This window comes from Phoxinus phoxinus (assembly GCF_949152265.1).
Source record: "Phoxinus phoxinus genome assembly, chromosome: 11".
Taxonomy (NCBI): domain Eukaryota; kingdom Metazoa; phylum Chordata; class Actinopteri; order Cypriniformes; family Leuciscidae; genus Phoxinus; species Phoxinus phoxinus.
In genome coordinates this window covers 8613936-8637624 of record NC_136886.1, presented here as the reverse complement: position 1 = coordinate 8637624, position 23689 = coordinate 8613936, and the positions used below count along the sequence as shown (strand labels likewise).

Genomic DNA, 23689 nt, shown 5'->3' with positions numbered 1-23689 from the left:
ATTGAAATCACTCGCGCCTGACGCGCTATTCGCGTCCGGTGTGTGGGTGCAGTCAAGCTGTCATTGCCCATTGTCTTCATTCTTTACATGGGAAATCTGCAGAAAGAACATGATTGTTTAATATAAAATGCTCCTCAAACTACTTAAATAAAATTTAGAATACTAGGCTAAATATTTGCTTTATTATTCAGTTTATTAATATTTCAATGCAATAGAAAAACATGTTTTTGCACATCATCACAAAGATTTAGGAAGCATATCACTGTGTAAAAGGCTATTTTTTGAATCCCTATTTATTCAAAGTATTAAATTATTAATACATAGTACTATAATAATAATAAAGCTTAAAAGATATACGTATGTGCATATATGTAAAGTTAATATTGATATATTTTTATAGAAACTTAAATTGTGTGTATATATATATATATATATACATATATATAAAGAAACAGAAGAAGATATTAGTCTACTTTTCCCCCCACTATTTCTTTCAGATTCTCTATACACACTAGAAATTAATATGGATTAATGTGGACACTTATACTGCTTTTTCATATTTCTAAGTGAAAGCATGGGACTGGCGGCAATATTTACAAATCCAAACTCTGTGCAGCACTAAACCAAAAATTATTTAAGATATTAATCTGAATGTTGTCTCACGTATTATTTATTATACTTTTCAAATGTTATAGCTGCATTTTTTTTGTACCGTAAAGACTTGTAGTAAAAAATACACATTTTAATCAAATCTATTGCACACCTCTCTGTGTGAAAGGTTTTGACTTCCACTTTTCCCACAAATTATGATATATTTTGTTTACTGCTGTAAATTGTTTACAAGTTCTCTTTGAAGGCCTAATTTTCCCTGAACCTCCTGCACCGTAGGTGTTTTTTTTATAGCTAGGGTAGAAGCATTTCTCTTCAAACCTATGACTGCTCCGTGATGTGTAAGTGATCTTGAATACATTATTGATGACCTCCTTGAGCTGCAATTACTGTCAGGAGCGTGGGCACGGCTAACTGTTGTGCTAAACACATCTTCAGTGGAAAAAGCAACTTGTGCTTTGCTTGTTCTTTTTCTCTAGACATCAGATTAACTCTGATAAATGTGTTTGACCATTTCTGCATGAAAATATGGAGATGCTGGTGATATGAGTGTCAGCGCCATATTATTGCTGTACACCATAGGACAGACATTACTTTACAATGTTGTTGTTTTTTTGGAAATATACCATAGTTTCTTCTGTACATGGTATATTTGCTCATTAATGCAAATATCCAAGCCAATCACATGGCAGCAACTCAATTTAGGAATGTAGACATGGGCGAGATAATCTGCTTAAGTTCAAAGTGAGCATCAGGATGGGCAAGAAATTTGATTTTATTGACTCTGTTGGTGACAGATGTGCTTGTCCGAGTATTTCAGAAACTTGATCTATGGGATTTCCATACACAACCATCTGTAGGCTTTACAGAGAATGGTCTGTGCAGTTCTGCAGCAGTTCTGTGGGTAAAAATGCCTCATGGATGCCAGAGGTCAGAGGAGAATGGCCAGACTGATTTGAGCTGAAAGAAAGGCAACAGTTACTCAAGTAACTCTCTAACAGAGGTCTTCAGAAGAGCATCTCTGAACGAACAACACCTTGAAGCAGAAGATCACGCCGAGTGCCACTCCTGTCACATAAGAACAGGAAACTGAGGCTACAATCACCAAAATTGGACAATAGAAAATTTAAAAAATGTTGCCTGGTCTGTTAAGCCTCGATTTCTGCTGTAATATTCAGATGGTAGGGTCAGAATGTGACGTAAGCGATATGAAGGCATGGATCCATCCTGCCTTGTATCAACAGTTCAGGCTGCTGGTGGTGTAATGGTATGGGGGACATTTTCTTGGTACACGTTGGGCCCCTTAGTACCAATTGAGTATCATATAAACGCCACAGCCTACCTGAGTATTGTTGCTGACCACGTCCATCCCTTTATGACCACAGTGTTTCCATCTTCTGATGGCTACTTCCAGCCGGATAACGCACGACACAAAGCTCAAATCATCTCAAACTGGTTTCTTGAACATGACAATGAGTTCACTAAACTCAAACGGCTTCCACGGTCACCAGATCTCAATCATATAGAGCACCTTTGGGATGTGGTGGAACCGGAGATTCACATCATGTTTGTGCTGCCGACAAATCCGCTTCAACTCCATGATGCTATCATGTCAATATGGACCAAAATCTCTGAGGGATGTTTCCAGCACCTTGTTGAGTCTATGCCACGAAGAATTACGGCAGTTCTGAAGGCAAAAGGGGGACCGACCCGGTATTCGCAAGGTGTAACTAATAAAGTGGCCAGTGAGTAATTTTAATTTTAAGCTTCAAATTGTATTTTTGTATTATTTTTAAATTAAGCTTGACCTATAAAAAGCATCTAGTTTTATTTGTTGTAAATGGTTACTGGATATATACTGGATATGGATATATATATACATACATACATACATACATTATGCAGCAGCCTTATTAGCTGAGCTAGCTAAAGAGATCTTTATTCTGTTTTGTATTATAAAGTGAGTATACAAATGTCAGGCTCACACACATTCATACTTGCACAGATGCCACCGCACTGTAACCTTTCTACGCTGCTTAACAGTTGACATTTGAGAGTCCTTGCTTCAAACTTGGGAATAAGAGCGAGTTGTAATTATTTGCATTTTACAATAAGCAATTATCGATAAACCCAAATTGGTCAACCCCAAGGGGGGCTGAGGGGGGTCATCGTGGCAGTGGTAGCTGTTTTATCTGTTATGAAATTTTAATTTCAGCGAGAAATTGGCTGACCGTAGACAGACTTGTTTATCTGAAGACTTTTAGTTGCATTTCAAGCTGTTTGTGTGTGTACAGGAGTTTAATTCTGATGTGTAAGCTCTGTTTATGCCCTGTTTGTGATCTCATGTCTTATTGATGATAGCAAGCTTGCGCTGTTTGCTCGGATCAGGCTCGCCTGCTGACATACAGGACTTCAAAATGCATTATGGTGCGTAGAAAAGGCACATTTCCACTAAATAATAAAAAGGGCAACATTTTGTCAACCTGTGCCGTACTGCTCGATTCTATTCGAATAGAGGCGCGAAACCGGCCACACAGATGTGCATTATTCATGTAGACCACACATCATTCTCACAGATTACGGGCCTGTTTGACCGTAGCTGCCTAAACATTGAACCTCATGAATTACTGATTCACAAATTTTTATTTGAACGTTTGCTTTTCTGAGTCACAACAGAATCAATGGGCTGTTTCAAAAACAACTGGTTTGTATCTGAACGTCATAAATTATAAAAGTTGGCTTTCCTAGATGTCCTGTCACAGAAGTCATGTAAAATAAAATCAAAAAGTAAAAGTAAAATCATCTGATTAACATTTAAATACTTTGTTTTATGCATCATAGCTCCCTTTTTACGGTATGTCAGCCCACTCATGGCTATATTGACGGCTATTTTTAGTCAAGTACCGGTAGCTGCTTTCTACTTTCGACCAAATTCTCTGAAAATGTTAATCAATGTTACATTTAAATGACATAGAGAATACATCTGATTAGAATTGTAGGCTACCATAAATTGTGCTTCCTAAACTCAAATCTCACAAACAACTAATCGTGTGTGTGTGTGTGTGTGTGTGTGTGTGTGTGTGTGTGTGTGTGTGTGTGTGTGTGTGTGTGTGTTCTTAACATAAAAGAAGCATTACTTTTAAAAAATTGTGATAGGCTTTTTTAAATGTAAGGCAGGATTACAACCCATCTCTGTCCATCTATTTATTAATTTTTTTGGATAATATTTTTGTGGCTATATAGCTATACCAAATGCTTAAGGGTGCTCCATTTTATACTCAAAGTCTAAAAAGAAAAGTTAATATCTACACACTGTAAAAAAAAAAGAAAAGAAAAAAAAGATAAGTTGACAAGTTATGACAACATGTTTTTACATTGCTTTAACTCATCAAAATAACCTAAGCAATTTTTTTTAAACTAAGTTATACAAGATTCATTAAATACATTTTTGAGTCAGTTTAATGTAATTTAAGTTGAAATTACTTAAACATCCAAGTTGATTGTACCTAAAATTTTAAGTCAGCAACTTTTTTGGGTGTTAAATGTACCGGTAGTTTGTTTGAACCTTCAGAAATGATTTTCAGCCATTCTGCTTGTGATCCTTGAGTCATAACCTTCAATAAATTCTAAACAACAAACTAATAACCTTAATTGCACTGATACAAATTCGCTTTGTGCCAATTTCCAATACTCAGGCATGCCTTTTACAGATTAGAGATAATTGCAATATACTTCATCAGTTTTCTAAAAAAAAATCATTTTAGTATCCTTAGACCCCTGTTTTTCCATTATGTACAGTATATTTGTCTTCGACTGAAGCTTGTCTGCTTGTTAAAACGGGAAAATTCATAGTACAACCAATTTTGTACTTTGTGTTTAGACTCATGTCATGTACAAAGTTATGAGTTGTTGAGCTGAGGTTGTTTTGCCATTACATATGCAATAACTTCTGGTGATTAATGAGGTGGCCTATTACCTAACACACTGTTGGTATACTTGTTTTCTCACAGTGACAAGCGTGTTCCTTAGGGAAGAAATCTATGGGGAGCCGGATGCATATCTGTTCTGCCATTTTGATGAATGAAAAAGTTGACTCGTATTGTGGAAAATTGTTGTCTCTCTTCATAAAGGAGTTTGGGCTTGCTGCTTGTGGCCTTAAGGGACGTTTAGAGAAGAAAAAAGAACAACACGACAAATATGTCTTATAAAACCGCTCTGGAGGAGTTCAATTATGTATATTCAGCGTATGGCATTCAGTATATGTTCGCGCAGCACTGTAAGTGTGACCTGTAAGTTGATGCAGTGTCTATTGGTTTCAAATGTGCTATAAAGAAAGCACTATAATGCACTTTCAGCACATTTAGTTCTTGTTTGAAAAGCAAAAAGTGATGCATTTTCCTTTTGAAAGCTTCCATTATGATTAACTGGACAGAGACTTTGTTCCACTGGCTCTTGAAACGCCAGGGCAGGAATCCTGTAAATAAAGCCTCGTTTTAAATTCTATTAATCTATTAATAGATGCAACTCACAGTCTTGTGTTATTGCTGGAACCTCATTGCTTAATTTATGCACGTCCAGAGAAATCTCATTTGCATTTTATAGACATTCCATATTCTACCCGTGCATCTAGAGAGATCATTTCAAAAGCAGATTCAGATGCTGATGGAACATATTCATTTGAGCTACAAAACAAGGAACACAATTCAGATTAGAATATGCATTATCACAGATTAGAGATGTCATTATTACTGGGTTTAGATTAAGATCTGGTAGTGGGGAAAAGATGTCAGTCATGAAAATGTCTTAAAGAAAAAGGAGAAAATCAAAAACGAGTTCTGCATACAATTAATGCAAGCATTTTAAGCATGCTTAATTTGAACACAAGGGCTTCTAGAGTTATTTATATGTTATTTGGGGTTTATAAGTCATGCAGACTTACATATCTCTATTGATATTGCTGCTTGTGAATCATGCATGACAGGTACTCAATAATAATGGGCGCGGATTACTTTTGACATCTGGCTGTTGGTGACGGCAGCTTTGTTCTATGGTCTGAGTTCACATGCACCACATCAAAGGCTGGCGTTTCTCTCTCTACGAACAGGCTGAAGGATGATTTTACTGACTTTTCCTTTAAGATTGTCTATTAGAAGTGGCCTAGAGAATCACATGCTGAAAATATTACAAAAATGTAATCTGGTTTCCACCTAAATAGTTACTAGGTAATGTTAAAACTGTAAAATCATACTGAATAAGAACTGTAAATAATTTATAAAGACTGGTAAGAATTTTTGATGTTTTTAAAATCTTATGCTCCCTAATGCTGCATTTATTTGATAAAAAAACTGTAATATTGTGAAATATGATTAAAATTTAAAATAGCAGGTTTCTATTTTAATTTATTTAAAATTTTAATTTATTCCTAATGGCAAATGTCAGTTTATTCACATGATCCTTCATTATTCATTCTAATATGCTGATTTGCTGCTCAAGAAACTTGTGATATATTTATTCCTTGATAAATATAAACAGCATTAATTTGAAATTGATTAATTTTGTTTTCGTTAAAAAACACACCAAAAAAAAACACTTTTAATACATATTATATTTATCAAATATTGGCTTCAATAACATTTTTGTACAGGTCTGATTTGTAGATTAAAAATGGTAGCCTACACCTCGTTTTTTTTACTGAACAATACAGTTGTTAAACATCTAATCACACTTTTATTTTCCTAGTTTTACCATTTCCAGAATAAATATTACATCCAGAGATGAACGACAAACTTTGACCTAAAATAAAACAGATGGACAGGAGGTAGAAAACAACAGGAGAGGGCTGTAACTGAAGAAGTGAAGATTTAGTGGGGTTGAGAGGTGCCTCTAAAGACTTACCGCAGGCTCATGAGGGAAGGCCACACTGAGGGGGATCGATACTCTGCTAATGCAACTCTCATTATTTCTCGGAATAAATTCTCCTGACTCGGGGACCGACACTAAAAGCACCTGGTGGTATTTCAGTGGCTCCGGGGGGCCCGTGGGGTCCCAGGATGGCTGCATCAGACTCTGGCTGGCTACTAAAACTCCAGACAAGCTTTCGGGACCTTTAGCACCGAGCTCTAAGGGGACACATTAACAGAGAGTCTCACAATAGGCATTTTGATGTGTCTAACAAGAACACAATAAATTGTCTCTCATTACTCAGTAATTAACTCCACAGTCCCATCCCCCCCTGCACCGACACTTAAATCACCCTTTCCTTCCACAAACACCCCCTAACGCTCTCCTTCCCTCCGCCTGCTCTTTAATTTCCTCTTCTCTGTGGGGCATAAAGGCAGAGAGGTTTCACACCGTACTCCATCATTCGCTGCCATATGCGCTCTCCCTCCCCAGCCCGTCTTCAACCCCACCTTTTACCCCGTCCCATCCTCGGAGGCCTCTTATAGGGCAACACCTGGAAAAGGGCGTGGCCTTATGACTGGGGATGATGGGAGTGAACCTAGGAGAACCTAAAACTGCTACCAATCCCTCAGGCCTTCACTTTCCACAGGGTTTTCCACAATCCTCCACTGTTAATTGTTAAAATGAGGTTATTAATTGGACGCAGAGGAAAATCACCTGTAATGTCAGATGGGGATCTCTCACTGATTGAAAGGTATCTCTGATATGAGCCCATGGGCTTGGTGGGCCTGTGAAACGCACACTGGGATTGGACGTCTGTCTAGCCCAAAGGCATATAACCCACCCTAGTTCATAAGAGAGGGAGATCACTTTTTGATTGTGTATATGGCTGACATACATCCTCTCGGATGGCCCAGATTCAAAAGCCATGAGTTGTTTGATAGCCTATTGGGGACTAGATAATCTTGGGAAATAAGGGATAATGGACTTCACACATGCACAGTTCAGCATTCATAATTCAAGAACATTTCCACGCCACAAGACATCAATAACTGCATAACATTTATTTACACAAGATTTATTTTTCTGAAACATACAGTAACACTGACAACAAACTAGATTTTTACATGAAAGTATGAATGGTGTTTGCTCATGCAGAACAGGGTATTGTGGATGGTTGTGTATGAGGATGCTTTGGGGTCTGGAGTGGTTTTGGCAAGTTTCTATTTGGGTAACTCATTCAGTGTAGGTATAAGTGATTCCCAAGGCCTCTCACCCCCCACCCCCAACATTATATAATCCATTGTGAGTGCCCTGAACAGTAATAAAACCATAGAATAATCAGAACGACAGTCACAGATGCAAATAATTAAACTAACTTTTGTGAAGTTCCTTAAATAGATGGGAAGACCATATGCAGCACCATTAGCGAGGCCCAACAGCCCCTGTGGCTCCCATAGCTATCAGGTAATTTGACAAAGATCCAAAAGTTGTAGACATGCAGATGTTTACCATTTAAGCAGGCATCTGTTTGCTCAGGCAGTTTATGTCAGAGAAAATGTGACAGGCCCCCAAAGTCTTTTTAGAGCGATTTAAGTGCATTTTTTATAAGTGCGGTGCATAAGACAGTGAAAGCCATCTGATTACAAATGAAGTAAACTGAAAATAAAGTGATAGTCTTGAATATTCCATATATGTCATCATTCTTATTATTTAGCATTTTTTTTAAATACAGTAGAATAGGAATTTTACACCACTGTTAGAGAAATTATGTTTTCAGACAATGATGCCGGTTCACACGAATCCGCGAAAACGATTAAAAACGGTGTATTGTGCATGCCAGGCCAGTAGTTGGCGATGTCACTTTGTAAAGAAACACTACGCACCAACAGACGGAACACTTAATGCATGAGGCGGTATCGTATTCATAAACTTGCACTTTGAAACCATTTTCAAAAGTTTGCGTTTCCAAAATCCCGTTGTAGTGTAAATGAACGGCCAAAATGCATAAACTGTTTTCCGTTTTTAGTTGAAAAAGGTGTTGTGTAAACGCCCCTAAATATTGTAGTATCAATAACTATAACATTAGCATTTTGATGGAAACTTTAACAATGATGATAATTTTAGTACCAGTCTAAGTTCGAGGAAATTGTTATAAAAAATAAATAAAAAAAATAAAAAATATACAGTAACTCAGAAAACAAATCAGGATACAGTTTTCCTTGTGGATATCAAGTTTACATGCTACAAGTCCCCTAATCAAAAGTCAGCATTTTGTTTCTAGGTTGTGATGCTACTAATCTGGATGCAAATCCACTAAAAGCATATATTGTTGCAACAATATTGTTTGATTTATTGAATTACTGATAAAAAAGTATTCCGATTGTTTGTGTAAATGTGTATCAACCATTTAGGATTGTAGGAAAAAAGACAGCACTACTCACTTCTTGGCTAACTGTGCTGAGGTTTTCCTGCTGTTTGAACAACCGTGTTACTCAGTGGGTATCTCTATCTGATAACTGAAAACAAATGTTTAGCAAGCCAAGATAACACAATAACACTCCAGCCCACTGCCTGGCGTGATCGTTCGCTTACCTTGACCTCTCCCTGAAATAGATGCCCGAATTACATGCACACAAACACACGAACAAAAGTGTTGCTTTCCCCATTAGGTGACGAGAGCCTGGCGCTGACAAAAACGATCTATTACACAGTCGCCGTGCAGAGAGAGAGAGAGAGAGCAGTCTTCCTGAACGAAGAACAAAGGTTGATGGGCCCTAGAAGGACAAGTGTCCTACAAAACATCGTCTCAAACTGGCTGTTTAACAACTGCACTCTAGTTTAAACAAGCCATCAACATGGGGACACACTGAAGGCCCTTTCTCTCCACTTCGCTCTCCGTTGTGATCAAAATCAACATACGCTGGCACAAGGGCCTGTTATTGTGTAGAACTGTTTATCAAGTGAAGGATCATTTTATCAGCCTTCCGATACACAACCTGAAAGTGCTTAAGTTTAGTTAACTTTAGTGCTTCAATATTTGATCACTTCGATAATAATCGAACTGAGTCAAATCATTTTAAAGGGATAGTTCACCCAAAAATGAAAATTCTGTTACTAATTACTCACCATCACGCCGTTTCAAACCCTTAAGACTTTTGTTCATCTTTGGAACACAAATGAAGATATTTTTTATTAAATCTGAGAGCTTTCTGTCCCTCCATTGACAGCTACGCAACTACCACTTCAAAAAGTTCATAAAGAGATCATAAAACTAATCCAGTTGAACCAAGAGGTTTGGTCCAAATTTTCTGAAGTGACTTGATCACTTTAAATAATGAACAAATTGAATTTAGGCTTGTTTCCACATATAAACATTGATCGGTGAACATAAACTGAAGCTCGACCGATCCTGCTTGACGTGCGAGAACAAACCTCTTGCTGAAGCTCAAACATGCTGCGTAACACGAGAATGAACCTCATTGGTTCTTGCACGTTAAGTGAAAATGCTTGAGCTTCGGTTTACTTGATGTGTGAGTTGAGTTTTTTTTTGAGAATTTTCATTTTTGGGTGAACTATCCCTTTAGGGAGCCTTTTTAACAGGAGGTCTTGTGTTATTGAAGAGAAAGCCATTCACCTTAACCAATCAGAAAACTTGGGAGGCACGTCTCTACCACTTCAACCAATGACGTGACTTTATTGGTCGGACTATGGAAGATGGGGAAAGTAGCAATTTCATGTGAAATCACTTATAGTAGCTTTAAATGTCATGTTTACGTTTATATATTTTTCATTTGATTATTCTAGCTCTAAATGGGCATCTATTAGCTTGCTTTGGCATAGACTGTAGTGTTCTTTGATGCGAAATTTGCAAAGTGACACAAAATTGTAAAGTGTTCTTCCAACGAAGCAACTTTGACATCTTCAGTTTTGCAGGCACCTTAGCGATAGCAAACCTCAGAAATTTCCATCGCTAGCTCAAGGCATTCCCCTGTTTCATGGCAGATGTCCCTAAGTCCACAGTCAAAATCACAACTGCAGTTCCAGTTGGTGTGCGCAGGGTCCGCGGGTGGAGAAAACAGCATGTAGGTAGGGCAGATGGAGAAAGCAGCTCGCTCGCATGTTTCAGGTAGCATGAGGAACAGGTCGTAGAATCGGCAGAAGAGACAATTCAGTACAATCCCAGCACAGAGCTCTGAACAACAGAAAGCAGAAATCATGACATTGTCGGCAGTTAACAGGGAGTGCTAAAGCATCTATACTTTATTCATGGCTGCATTTAAGAAGCAATAAAGAAGTGTGTAAAACCTCCCTAATGGAGAGTACACTTGCAGTTTATCCGTTTAGTTAGCAGAAACGTGAGGTATCTAAAATATGTACAGATGCTAGTTATATATCATGAAATCAAACGGCAATAATTGAACATTTTATGAGTATCTAAGATACACCAACTGCTAACTATAAAATTCTCCCTATGCTCTCAAACTACTAGCATATTTAGCAAAAAACGTAAAATGTTGTCAACATCTTTAATTCAATAGTTTTAAATTTATCTGTCATTTTTAATTATTCGCGATGCTTCATGCTATTGTAGTTCTTTCACACACATTTTTTGTCCAATTTTCAAATGCTTAACTCTTTTATGAAGACTCAATAATATATATAAATAATAAGTACTTTTATGCTCCAAGGTTTTCAGGTAGACACAAAATATTATTTAATCATGTGTATTTAAGATATTCAAAATGCTAACTATAATCATTAACAAGACAAAAGGAGTCAGCTAAAATTGTCATTTCCACTGCCGTCATTTCCATCACTTCCATGTGGAAATGTCTAAAATATGACAAAAATTACAGAATTCTCCTGTGATGCATGAATATAAACGGTTGGACATTTTTAGTGAGGAAATAAACTAGTGAGAGAAATCAGTTTTGTACAAAAGTTTATTTTCTAAAACCCCACAGGGCCAAAGTGTCTATAGTTGAAGAAACAGCCTAAACAACTGTAAAGTACCAGTATGGAAACATTGCATGGGGAAAAACTGCTTTTTTGTGTGGTTGTCTCTAGCAGAGCTAGATATTATGATATTGCTAATAAGTTAACAGACTCTATCACACTTTCTGCACATATTAAAAAATATACTACAGCACATTACAATATGCATCCATTTAGAATTTAATTGAAACAATCACATCTGTCTAACACAGCATGACGTTATCATCAAATAGTAAAAAAAGTCCAAAAGCACAAAAATGATGTCAGAAATGCTGAAAAGAAGCACTTCACTGAACGACACATGGCATGATCATGCCGAGAGCTTAGAAAGCCCACACAGTGTTATGTATGTTATAGAACCTAAATGCCTCTTTGAAAACTCTCACCTTGGGAGTTCGGCTGATGGGGATAGACACTCAAAGGCCCTTATTGACCTGCAGTCTGTCTGCACCTCTTGTATACAACAGTTTAAAAGCCCACCAGCTCTCGCAGGGCACTTCTGTACACATGCATAATTTACTGAATCACCTTTTCCTTCCAAAGAGAGAAGGAATAGAGCTGTGTGGAGATGTAATCAATTATCATCTGTCTGTATAGGTGTTTTTCCCTTACAAGATCATCTGTGCTCTGCTGGAGAGACACTGAGACTTCCAGGTGATTAAATAAATGGAAGAATGACACGGACTCAAAATAATTAGCAGGATTTTAGCAGAGTTGACTTAATGTGATGGTCTGTTTTTAAGAAATGTTTCCACACAGCCTAGGGTCTTATGTAAAAAGAATAAACCAAGCTTCAAATGGGGCTTTCAAGACTTTAAGTAGATTTGAGCATAATGCAGGACAAAATACCCTTGCCTCTGAGCATAAGAGTTGGAATTAGATTAACCTCTGAATATTACACCAGAAAAGGCATTGTAACGCATGTGTAAAGCTCGACACTACGACATAATGACTGCTGCACCTTAACTCATCTGAACTTACTGGCTGAATGGAGGGAAATATATTGTTCTAATTAATTTCCTATTGAAAAAGCTGTTGAATCGTAATACTCATGCACAAGAGTTCTCAGCGCATGGTTTTAATAATTCATCTCTATATGTAAGTTTAATCGAATGTGCTGCTTAATTCAGTTATTCAACTGATGTAGACAGCTTTAAAATCACAAGCTTTTCCTTAGTTTTCATTTTAAATTAGAGATACGTTTTAATAATTTACTATTTAAAAATGCATAATTATTTGCTTCTGGCAACACATAAATTCATAAAAAAAATCAAAGGATTAAAAAAAAACAAGATAATGTATAAAACCACTGCTCATTTGAGAGAAAATTGGGAGTTTTAATTTTAATACAAGACAATTCATGGTGGCAGCTGATGTTGTAATTATTATTCATTAGAGCACTTTAGGGGACTATGGGGGTCTGGGAAAGAGGAAGCTGGCCGATCCCCAAACCAGGTGTGATGATGCGTGACTCACCTCCTCTCTCCTGGGAGTCAGACAGGGAGCTGCTGGAGGAGCCGGCCGTGCTGTACCTGTCCACTGAGCATAAGGAGTAAGTGAATTCTGTAGAGTCCGTGTCTGCTTCTCTCTCCCAGGGATCCAGCTCAGGAATAGGCGAGAGCCTCCCAGTTGCTGTGCTAGACACCGCTCCTGAAAAAGAAAAGGTGTTTTTGAATCATCTGCATGCTTAAATTTATATTGAGCAAGATATGGTTGATTATATTCACCAACACTCTCAGATACAAAAGCTGTTATTGGGGTGGTACCCTTTCAAAACAAACTAATATGTACCTTTAAAGGGATAGTTCATATTCAAAAATGAAAATTACCCCATTATGTACTCACCCTCAAGCCATCCTAAGTGTATATGACATTCTTCTTTAAAACTAATAGAATCAGAGTTATATAAAAAAAATGTACTGGCTCTTTCAAGCTTTATAATGGCAGTGAATGGCCGTTTATGTTTAGAAGTTCATAAAAGTGCATCCATTCATGATAAAAGTGCTCCACACGGCCCTGGGGGGTTAATAAAGGCCTTCTGAAGCGAAGCGATGCGTTAGTGTAAGAAAAATATCCATATTTAAAACTTTATTGACTAAAATAACTAGCATCCGGCAGACGTCCTACGCAAGTCGACTTACGCCAAAAGAGTAACACTTGACGATGTGACATAGAAGTAGCATAAGCTTTGACGCACGCCTCTCGCGGTTCAAACAAACAGGGCTGGGCAACAAACTCAAGCTCCTCCGTCATTTCTCTATAAAAATTCTCGTTTTAGACTTCAAATTTGTGACTGCGTTTGTCACTGCTTTATGCGTCATATCAAAGGTTACTTTTTCGCCGTAAATCGATGCGTACGGCCGTCTGCCGGAAGCTAGTTATTTTAGAACGCATCGTTTCACTTCAGAAGGCCTTTATTAACCTCCCAGAGAATGCATTCATATGACTTCAGAAAAGTCTAAATATAGCAACAGAGTTGTATGGGGAAATATTATGATGCTATTTGTGTCCTTTTGGGAGCTTCACTGCCCTGGTCCCCATTCACTTTTGTCGTAATGAAGAGTGTAGAAAAAATAACGGTTCCACAAGTTGCAAACAAACAGACATAGAATGCAACAGTTTGGTTCCAGAAGTCAATTCTTTAATGAAGACTTTTGAAAAATCCCAATGAAAAAGTGGGCGGACACTGTTGCACTCTATAGTCCCGCCCCAAACTCACACCATTGGCTGAGCGAGAAGTCGCTCATACAAACAGCAATGTTTTGAAAGTGCCATAGTCACAGTTTTTTGTTTTTTTTTACAGTTTTTTTGGAAAGGCTTACTTATATCTGCACATTTACTTTTATTGCAATAATAAAATCACTTAAATACTCTAAACATCCCTGTCAGAAACAAATCCACCACTATATATGCAAAATAATCAATGTTCTCTAATCCACCATGTCAGTTCCCGTTTCAAAAGTTCTTTCATCCTGAAGCAATGTTTTTTAAGGCTTGTCTAGAAAACATGCTGAGATGTGTTCCTGTGCTCTCACTGGTTTCAAAGTGAGCCCAGAAATCATTCAATAATGAATCTGCCAGATCTGAATGCAAACTATTAATGAATCATTGCTTTGGCTGCACTACCTTGTTTATTTTTTCTTCCACCTATCCCAAATGAATTATTCAATGTGCTTTTCTCTCTTTTATTTAACATTTAATGTCTTATGATTAATTAACACGCGGGACATATTTTCCGTAGAGGAATCTGCATTGTTAGTCTAAAATAAAAAAGAGAAAGGAAAGACAAATGAAAATGGCTTTGGGCTGTATTGGCCTTTTTTATTCTCTCTCTCCTTCAGATTGAATAATTTAGAAAAGAGGATAAAGAATTGTTTCTCCAGAAAGTTCTGTAGTTTGTCTTCACTGTGTTCTCATTTTGTGAAGTGAAAATGTTATGATATGACAGATGTAGAATATTAATCTTTGTTTTATTACGGGAGAGCGCATGCTCTTTGACAACACAGTCACAGGATTTAAACTGCAGATTCTCAGGTGTGCCATCATCAGCTGTTCACAATCACTGCACAGCTGTCATGCATAACCATTTCAAGCATTACATAACCTCTAATACAAGTGTTTATGATAAATAAATATGGAGATCTAAGGAGTCATAGACAGTGTGACAACTAACCCCGGGCTCCACTTCTTTAAAAAATACAATTTAAGATTTTAGGGGATTTACTGGACGGGGAAAGGGATATTTATAGGGGAAAAGAGATAAAAACAGATCCATTATGACAGGGGACAGGATTCACCTTGCCTATTTCTACTGCTGTGAAAGCTAATGCACTCATTCTTCAATCAATAACCATCTCAAAATGAGTGAGAAAACATTGTTCTCATAACATACATAATGCACCATACCAAAAATCGAACAGTGTTAGACTAATGTTTGAACATGTTACATTGCTTATTACTAACTTACCAGCTTTTACAAAAGAGCTTCTCTCTTCAGTTTTGATCAAATCACGCTCGATTTCAGAGTTTTGTCCAGCCATCTGTCTTACAGTGTGATTCAAATATCAAAGCAAATATCAAGTTAATAATGAACCGATTCATAAAACCCCCCACCAAAGACACTGCTAAAACTGTGTATGAAAACTTACCATTGATATAATCTTAGTGAAGACAATAATATACATCACATGAGAGCTCTAAGCATAATGCGCGACAACGACACGCCTTCAGCAACACAAAAATAATCGCATGCGCATTTAAGCAGTTCAAGCTACACACGTCGGTATTTCACTAAGATAGATAATAAGAAAGTTACTGAGATTTAAAATGACAGAAGTAGACTATCGTCAAAGCAAAGGGTTTCGTTTCTCTCACACTCCCGCTAGTCGTCACTGCTGGTTTATCAACTTTGATTGACATGTGTGACACACCCAACTCAAGTCTACCGATGACGTCGTGCTATGGTCGTGACGTGTTGCGTTTGACAACAAAAACTCAAGGTAACGACACGCTTTCTCACTTATTTCATTCAAATATGATTAATGTATTGCTAGATCTCGCTATCAATGTTCAAACATGCCTTAAGATGCATATTTGATGCTGGTGTGTCGCACTTTTTCCCCATATGTATTTTGGCCCTGTAAACTAGCCTATCTCAAAACAAACTGTTAACACTCCCATTAGATTGGTGAAAATTACATTTAAACGTTTTTTTTTTTATAACATAGCCAACTCTTTTGTCTTGCTAAAGAAAATTTAATAGATATAGCCTACTATATCAATGTTAAATACAATTAAATAATCTTTTCAGCTATTTTCAATAAGCTATTTTAAAATTGTAACAAAAGCTTGGTTGGAAAGTATGCACATTAAAAATAATTTGTTTGCATGCTGTTTATCTTGATTTTTTTTTCAAGCATGCTTTTCAGTGAAATTATTCACAAACGAAATTGTTTGTGGGGGAAATGAAAAAAAAAGGCACTTTTGAAACATCTCCATACATTTCACACAATAAATATAGCAATGTATTAAATATTAGGCTTTTTTACTCGTTTAAATTGTCATAGTCTTTAAGATGTACACATCTTTGATTGATTTTCATATTGAAAGTCTTGGGATAAATGATTTACAATCTATATGTAGGCTACTACTAAACTGCTTTGGAAAAATGAATAATCAAGGCATGGTAAAAATCTTTCCAAGACAGTTTTAATGTGAACTGGATATAAAAAAAAAAATTGTAAGTGTTAATAAAAATCAACCCTTGGGACATAAAAGTGTCAGAAGTTGAAGAAACCCAATTATGAATGTACTTGCTACTTCCAGCATTATTCACACAGTTTCATAAGGAAAAAAAATACTTCTTCTTTTTTTAAATTCAGAGCCTTATGCTGTAGCCTGTAGCACTACTGCACTGAAGTTCAGCTTTTTTCTTTGCACACAAACATGTCTACTACACATACCTGTGTTCACACAAAACAATCTAGTTCAGCTTACAACACATGCTCCTCATATGAAAGCCAGTCAGCAGAGATAAACTGATAATGAGCTCTATTCAGATTTCTCAAGGTTTACAAGCCTGCCAATTTACTCTAACTAGCCTGCAGATTAGAGTTGCATTTTAAAGGATGCCCCGCTGTGTTTGCATATGTTTAGAGAACAAGGGGCCTGCTAATTGAAAAATTAAGATGTGGGTATGTTAGTGGGTTTGGACTATGCCAGATGCCTTCTTCAACAGTGAGGGCTGGTTAAGTGTGAAGAATATTACATGTTGGATACAACAGGAAGGATACAGATTAAGCGGGTTATGTTAAGATCATAGGATTCCTTCATTACAATATGTTGCTTTGCGTCATAATGATTATAATGAAATGCCTGTTTGTCATGTAGCTGATCCCTCATCTAAAGTGGTAGACATGGGTTCAAAAATATAAGTAATTAGATAATGTCATACCTTTAAGGGGCATCTGCAATAGTCAGCCACTGGTAAAACATCAACTATAATACAATAAATTGATTGAGAAAAACAAACAAAAAAAATTAAATATTTTGCTATCATAAGGTGCAGTTATATATCTACCAGCAGGTGCTAATTGTTGATGCTAACAAGTCAATTCCTTTTCCCACCTAGGGAAAAACACATTAAAATAAATGAATCAAATGCTGTACTGTAGGTTCAGTACAATGCATGTTTCATTTCCAAAAAAGCATAATGCATAACAAAACTGCATAACATCACTTTGAAGGATTGCAATCTTAATAACTTAAGATTTGATACCAAACTTTGCAAGATTTTAAAGCTATATATCATCCAAGGCCAACATGCAATTATATGCAGTTTTAATCAGTTTTGTTTGCATTTAATAAGAGGTCTGCTAATTGAAAATAAAATAAGAATGCTTGACTATACACGATCAAATCAGGTGCTGAGTATGTGCTATCTTTAAAGGTACAAAATGTAAGATGTTTTTTTCTTCTTCAAAAATTTAAATAATGAGTCAATATATCATCAATCCTTTCAAAATGTGTTTTTGTCTTACCCTGATTCACTATAGTAAGCCTATTATACAGTGTTTATCTTTTAGACGGGATGGAGAACGCTAAATCTCAAACCTCTGGGGAATCACCTGTTTTAAAGAAACAAAACCGAGGAGAGTCTGCTGGCAAAAAGAGAATGCGACAGAGCTCGTAATAAAACGAGAATCAACATTGGCTTGGCTTTTCGGATCAACGTGTTTTTATTACTCAACAGGTGAGTAAGGCATTGAACATAAATTGCCATGTGTGTAGCTCTCTAACAGAGTTATTGTAAGGCTTAATTTATTGTGATTATTGTTTTGTTTTTTAACCATTAGAGGGCCAAAATTTCCATAGGCTGTGTCTAAAATCACCCCCATACCCTTATTTGAAGGGACAGCAATTTGTAGTGGTGTCCGATTGATACAATTGATGCACACTCAACGACTAAAGAATACCCATAATGCACTGTGAGGGTTGTGAATGAAGGTATAGGGGGTGATTCCGCACACAACTACAACTACCTTTGCCATTTATCATGAGGACAACATGCAATGCATAGGTGTATATTTGTTTGCTTCTTTGCATACCTTTTACATTGTAAAATGTCAGACATGAGCTCATATTTCCTTCTTACCTTGAGACAAAGACAGATAAAATGATCTTCCATGGAGTCATATTCTAAATCCAGTTGATAATTAATTATACTGCAACCTGATTCCCTTCCTCTAAATTATTTATGAGTTAACCCCTCTTTTATCCTCCAGTAATGAAATACATTATGCGTAATGACAAAAATAGATTAATTCATTTGTATAAAAGGAGAAAAATCTTGCTGCTTTAAATTGAATGATAAATATAGCTTCCCATCCCCCATACACAGACACTGAGCTCCAAGATTTACATCTTGATGGATGAGTTGAAACAGAATGACTGATAGACTCATACTTAAGACTCTCACGGATTGATTTGAGTCAAATGAAGAGACTTGAAGGGTTTTTAAAGCGGAAGAGTGTAATTTCTGCACCATTTGCATCACGAAATGCAAAAGATAAATATTTGAACAAGTAAAAAGTTTTTTTTCTTCCAGTTTTAAGTTTATAGTTGTTCTTGACAGTTGTATCTAACACAGATAATTCTTCAATTTTAAAGCAAGGTTATGATGACATCAGGCTGCTAATAATGCCAATAAATCTCCCTTGTATTATTCGGTTTTGTCAGCTTCTATCGTGAGGACAGCTACTTGACCAGGCCATCATACCAGCATATTCCAGTGAAAATGACAAAGAAATATCCCTCCCATGAACAATCAAAATAGATATCAGAATTTCCAATTAAGACTACAGATAAATGACCTCACAATACTGCAAAATATAGCAAGAATATGAGAAAAGGAGGAAATTGGATTTGGTGAAGTTAAACAGTATATGACTTAAATCTTTTGGGGATTCTCTCTCAAACAAAGAAAGTGAAGGTTTCCTAAGGCGATGGCTTCACTTGGGAATTCCCAGGGTGATCCAAGAGGGGATCGGAAAACCCTTGAAGTTATTCAACCCAGTAAATGACTAAATAGATTTTTTTTTCTATTAACTGATAGCCCCACATTGGTTGAAGGCAGACTATTTGACTCCCTGTTTTTTATTTAATTAGATGTCAAAGTCAAAATGATCATCTTTGATGAATATTTTTGAATTATTGATATTCCTGGCAATATTGTCTTGGCACTAAATGGATATTCTAGTAGAATATAGATATTCCAGTCTGAGGAGCAGATTATATTAACCTGCTTAGACACTTTGCAGTCACATTTTCTTTTTTTAACTTATTTTTATATTATTGGACTTCCATAATCCAAATTCCATATTTGATCTGTTCTTTTTGTCGAAAGAAATACTACGCCAGTCATCCGACGAAAACAACTGACCATGCGAATTAAAACGCACATTTGATATTTTTTTTTTGGCAACGAGAGCTTTTACCATTAGTGCAATTATGATATGACATCAGACATTCTCAGTAAAGTATTGTCTTGTTGTTATTGCGTAAGACGGATTATGATTGGGTTTAAGCGCAGGCACATTATGAGGTGAGCCCTAAGTAGTGCTGAGGAGGGAACAACTCTTTTATGGTGTCATCCAGATAATAAGCTCCTTGATTCATATATACTTTAAGAGTCAAGGGTAACACAATGCTAGCGTTGAATTTTCTCTCTCCATCTATGTGTGTGTGTCCTTGCTTGTAAGGATCTCTTTTGTCCTACATTTTCACGAGTCTGGTCTCCCTCTGTCTACTAGTGCTGCAGGCTTATCTTCATACAGCACTGTTTTTAAACACTGTCAATTCATCTCTCTCATTACCATCATTAATAAGGCCTTTGATACATCTTATTACAAGGTTAATTGGGACAAATCTGAAGCATATCCCCCTGTATCTTTTAATGTGATATGTCTCAAATACTCATCGCTCAAGGTAGACTGCATACCACAACTACAAAACAGCGTAAAAGACCCTCTAGTGCAATGTAAACGTTCACAACAGCTGGTATTCATTGATTGGCGTTTTCCAATAGTGAGTGTTTTATTGTGTTCCTGGGTCTGTTTGATGTCTTACCTTGGACTGTTGTGCTCAAATGTGCTTTTAATGGTGGCGCCTATGTGCCAAATTGTTCATTAAATTATTTTAACAGTGCAGTGTAACCAACTGCTTGCTTGTTGTCAAACGTTCAAACCGATATGGGAATAAGAGGAGGTCATGATGCCATTCAGCCTATTCGGTACAAATATTCAGGACCAGGCAGTTTGCAAACTTTTTACGCATTTGATGGGGATATTGGGGAAACAATCTGTGAAATACATGTAAACACATTGTGATAAAGTCATCATGAAATCAAAATTGTTTTTTTATGGTAGTATTTATCCATAGACATCATTATTTATTTTTTTATTCATGTGCCCTCATAATCTTTAATCAAAATAACTTCCCCTTGCTCTTGCAGCGACATCTTTCCTCTGATGACATGAGTACTGGCGTGAGGGCTAGACAAATCTGTCACTCACATGAGATCATAGCAATAGCAAATCACAATGATCCAATCAATTACTGATGGACAAAATCAAGTTTCGGTCTACATTTTTTTTTGGTTCGAGAAGCCTTTTCACTTGGATAGGCCTATACGTTACAATATATTGGGAAGAAAAAACGATTACAACTTCCGTTTTAATGCCAACCTTAAAATAATACTGAGAATACCTCACTGATAGTAGCTAGTAACTAAAAGTTACAAAATTTGTTATAAACAAACAAATCTGCTGAAGCTTGCCTTTTTAAGATGTTTTTGTTCTTTATTTACTAATTAAATTTAGCATTGTGGCAAGATAGAGGAAATGTTATGTTATGTATGTCATAGATTTGCAATAACATTCAAATTTTAATTTTGGCGATGTGACAGATTTACTGTATGACTACAAATGCCTTTGTTGAGTGAATAATATGCCCAATGGCATCTAAATGGACTCTGCCTTTACTTATACTAGCATATTTTGACTTTAAATTTATGATTATTAAGCAATTTGGACTTCAAATACCTGTGGAGAACAATTATTCTACAGTTGTTCGAAAAGACCTTTGTGCACTCAAGGTCTTGAAGCTGGTTATTGCACAGCATAGTCGTTGTGAAGATTTCAAAAAGACAGAAAATGAGTTTGACAAACCTGCAAGTTCTTACCTATTGCTCTGTGCCAAATAATACATTTGCTGACAAGGCCACTGAAGAGTATGAGGTCCACAGAGTTCCGTCTGTATGTTCAGGTGGGAGAGTTATCAGAGCCTTTATTATCTGGGCTAATAAGATCTTTCAATTATGGAGAATGAGATGAACAAATTAATTAATAGTTCTGATACAGTTTTTTGCCTCCTTCAGCAAATGTACTCTTGAGATATACATGAGAGCACATGCTGATTCGTCTCTTGTTTTGTGTGAATTCAGTTTTTTGCTTTATTTCTACTTCAGCACACAGCACTATGCTTTTCAGAACTGATATTGTGTGTTAGTTTTCAATAACTGTAGTAGCAGGTGCAAGAAAAGTGCTGTAATTAATATCATCGATGCTACTTTTTGCTCTTGTGACCATTTTTTTTCTTTCATAGGTTAACTCGTCCTTCGCTGAAAAATGTGACATTACCAAAGTATACAAGTGCAAAGCTTTTGCAGTCGTATAATTTTCCCATAAAATGGGAACATTTAAGTGTAGAGCGGTGGAATTATACGTCAATGAATGGCCCCACTAATAGTGATATCACTCCCCGGAACAAAAGGATAGGAGGCTGAGCGAGAACAGAGGAGTAGAGGTGAGTTTGTGATCCGTGCACCGTCGGCCATTTCCGTCCCTTCCGTTCAGGTCATGCACTATCCCGCCGAGAGAGCGCGCACATGACTGACAATACCCACAAGACAAACGGTCCACTCCAGCACAAACCACGCTCAGACAGAAATGTGCAAAAAAAATAATGGTTATTAAATTAATTGCGGTCGTAATCTCGTAAAATATGTGTCAGAAAATTATACGCCGTTCGATTAACACATAACACGGGTGTCAAATATGTAATAAAATCCTGATCAATAAAACAATAACCATGTTGTTAAAAGCAGCCGTTGAAAGGTGTTGCCAGCTCTGTGTTTCAGGGGTGAGCACCCCTTTTAATATAAACGGATTTCATCTTTCCACTGTGTCACCTAAATCACTACAATGTTTGTGTATACAATTATAATAAGTTAATAAATTGTAGCAATGGATGGATTAGGAACACTCTCATCGACCCCATATATCAGGCGTTGTCATAGGCCCAGAAAATGCATGTCTAACAATCTGTTGATTACGCTGTGCTCCGAGAATAGCTTTTACTAGATACATTATTTGAGCCTATTGCATTGTTAAAATCAATAAATTGCCAGCAGTGATGATGAATCTTTTTACATCTTATATCTATTTTAATTTTAAAGACAGGTTTTGTATTCTTACATTCTACGGTTTCTAGAAAAATGACTCTTTTGTCTTTGCAAAGAACAGAGGTTGTTGATGTGGCCCTTAAGCAGTGCATTGATGATCCGCATACATTATCACCTATTGTTCCAGACACATCGTCTTAGTGCTTTAAAATTCACAAATGGTGTGTGCTAAAAGAAAATGGTGTAACTTGGGTCTCACAATGATTCTTTTCAAGCTGAAAAGGTATTTGTGTATAGCATACAAATGTATCATCGACCTAAATGTAAGCCTTTTTCATAAAGTGTTTAAGGGAAGGCTTTCATTAACCAAAACCATATTCCTCTTCCTCTGCTGAGGCACACTGGAATCATTTTCATGCCACATTGACTTCCAAAGGAACATTAGTGTATTTATCTGTATTTATGTGGAATGATTTGAAAAAGCTGTTAATTTGAAAATGAATTTTTTGCCAGGGAAATATTCATTTGAGTGCATTAATTGTTGCAATTAAAAGGGTCATATGGCTGTATAGCTAAAGGTGTGGATTTTGTAAGTACAGGGTTAATTAACATTGGCTCTGCATTGCCAATGAAACCACCAATGCATTTGAGTTGCATCAGAGCAAGATTTAATTCAAATTGCCCCTTTGTGAATTCGTTTTATCATATGCTATTTGTGGA

At 36.6% G+C, this 23689-nt stretch overlaps 1 protein-coding gene and 1 long non-coding RNA gene across 3 annotated transcripts in view; one reads left to right on the top strand and one right to left on the bottom strand.

Annotated features, from left to right (window-relative positions):
- Positions 1-10078: 10078 nt before the first annotated feature.
- Positions 10079-15940, bottom strand: mdfic2 (MyoD family inhibitor domain containing 2). Of its 2 annotated transcripts, none has more exons than XM_079628329.1 (4): positions 15657-15940; positions 15476-15548; positions 12985-13158; positions 10079-10705 (listed from the first exon to the last, which is right to left on the bottom strand). In XM_079628329.1, exons 1-4 carry the CDS (start codon positions 15690-15692, stop codon positions 10452-10454), a joined length of 537 nt encoding a protein of 178 aa, XP_079484455.1. In that variant the 5' UTR covers positions 15693-15940; the 3' UTR covers positions 10079-10451. The 2 variants fall into 2 exon arrangements, with proteins under 2 accessions (XP_079484455.1, XP_079484454.1); XM_079628328.1 differs by having other exon boundaries at positions 15476-15552; positions 15657-15931.
- Positions 15857-23689, top strand: part of LOC307006879 — a 25773-nt gene continuing 17940 nt past the window's right edge. Inside the window, exons 1-2 of the long non-coding RNA XR_013799539.1 lie at positions 15857-16007; positions 18093-18259. This is a non-coding gene — a long non-coding RNA (uncharacterized lncRNA). The remainder of the gene's footprint in view (positions 16008-18092; positions 18260-23689) is intronic.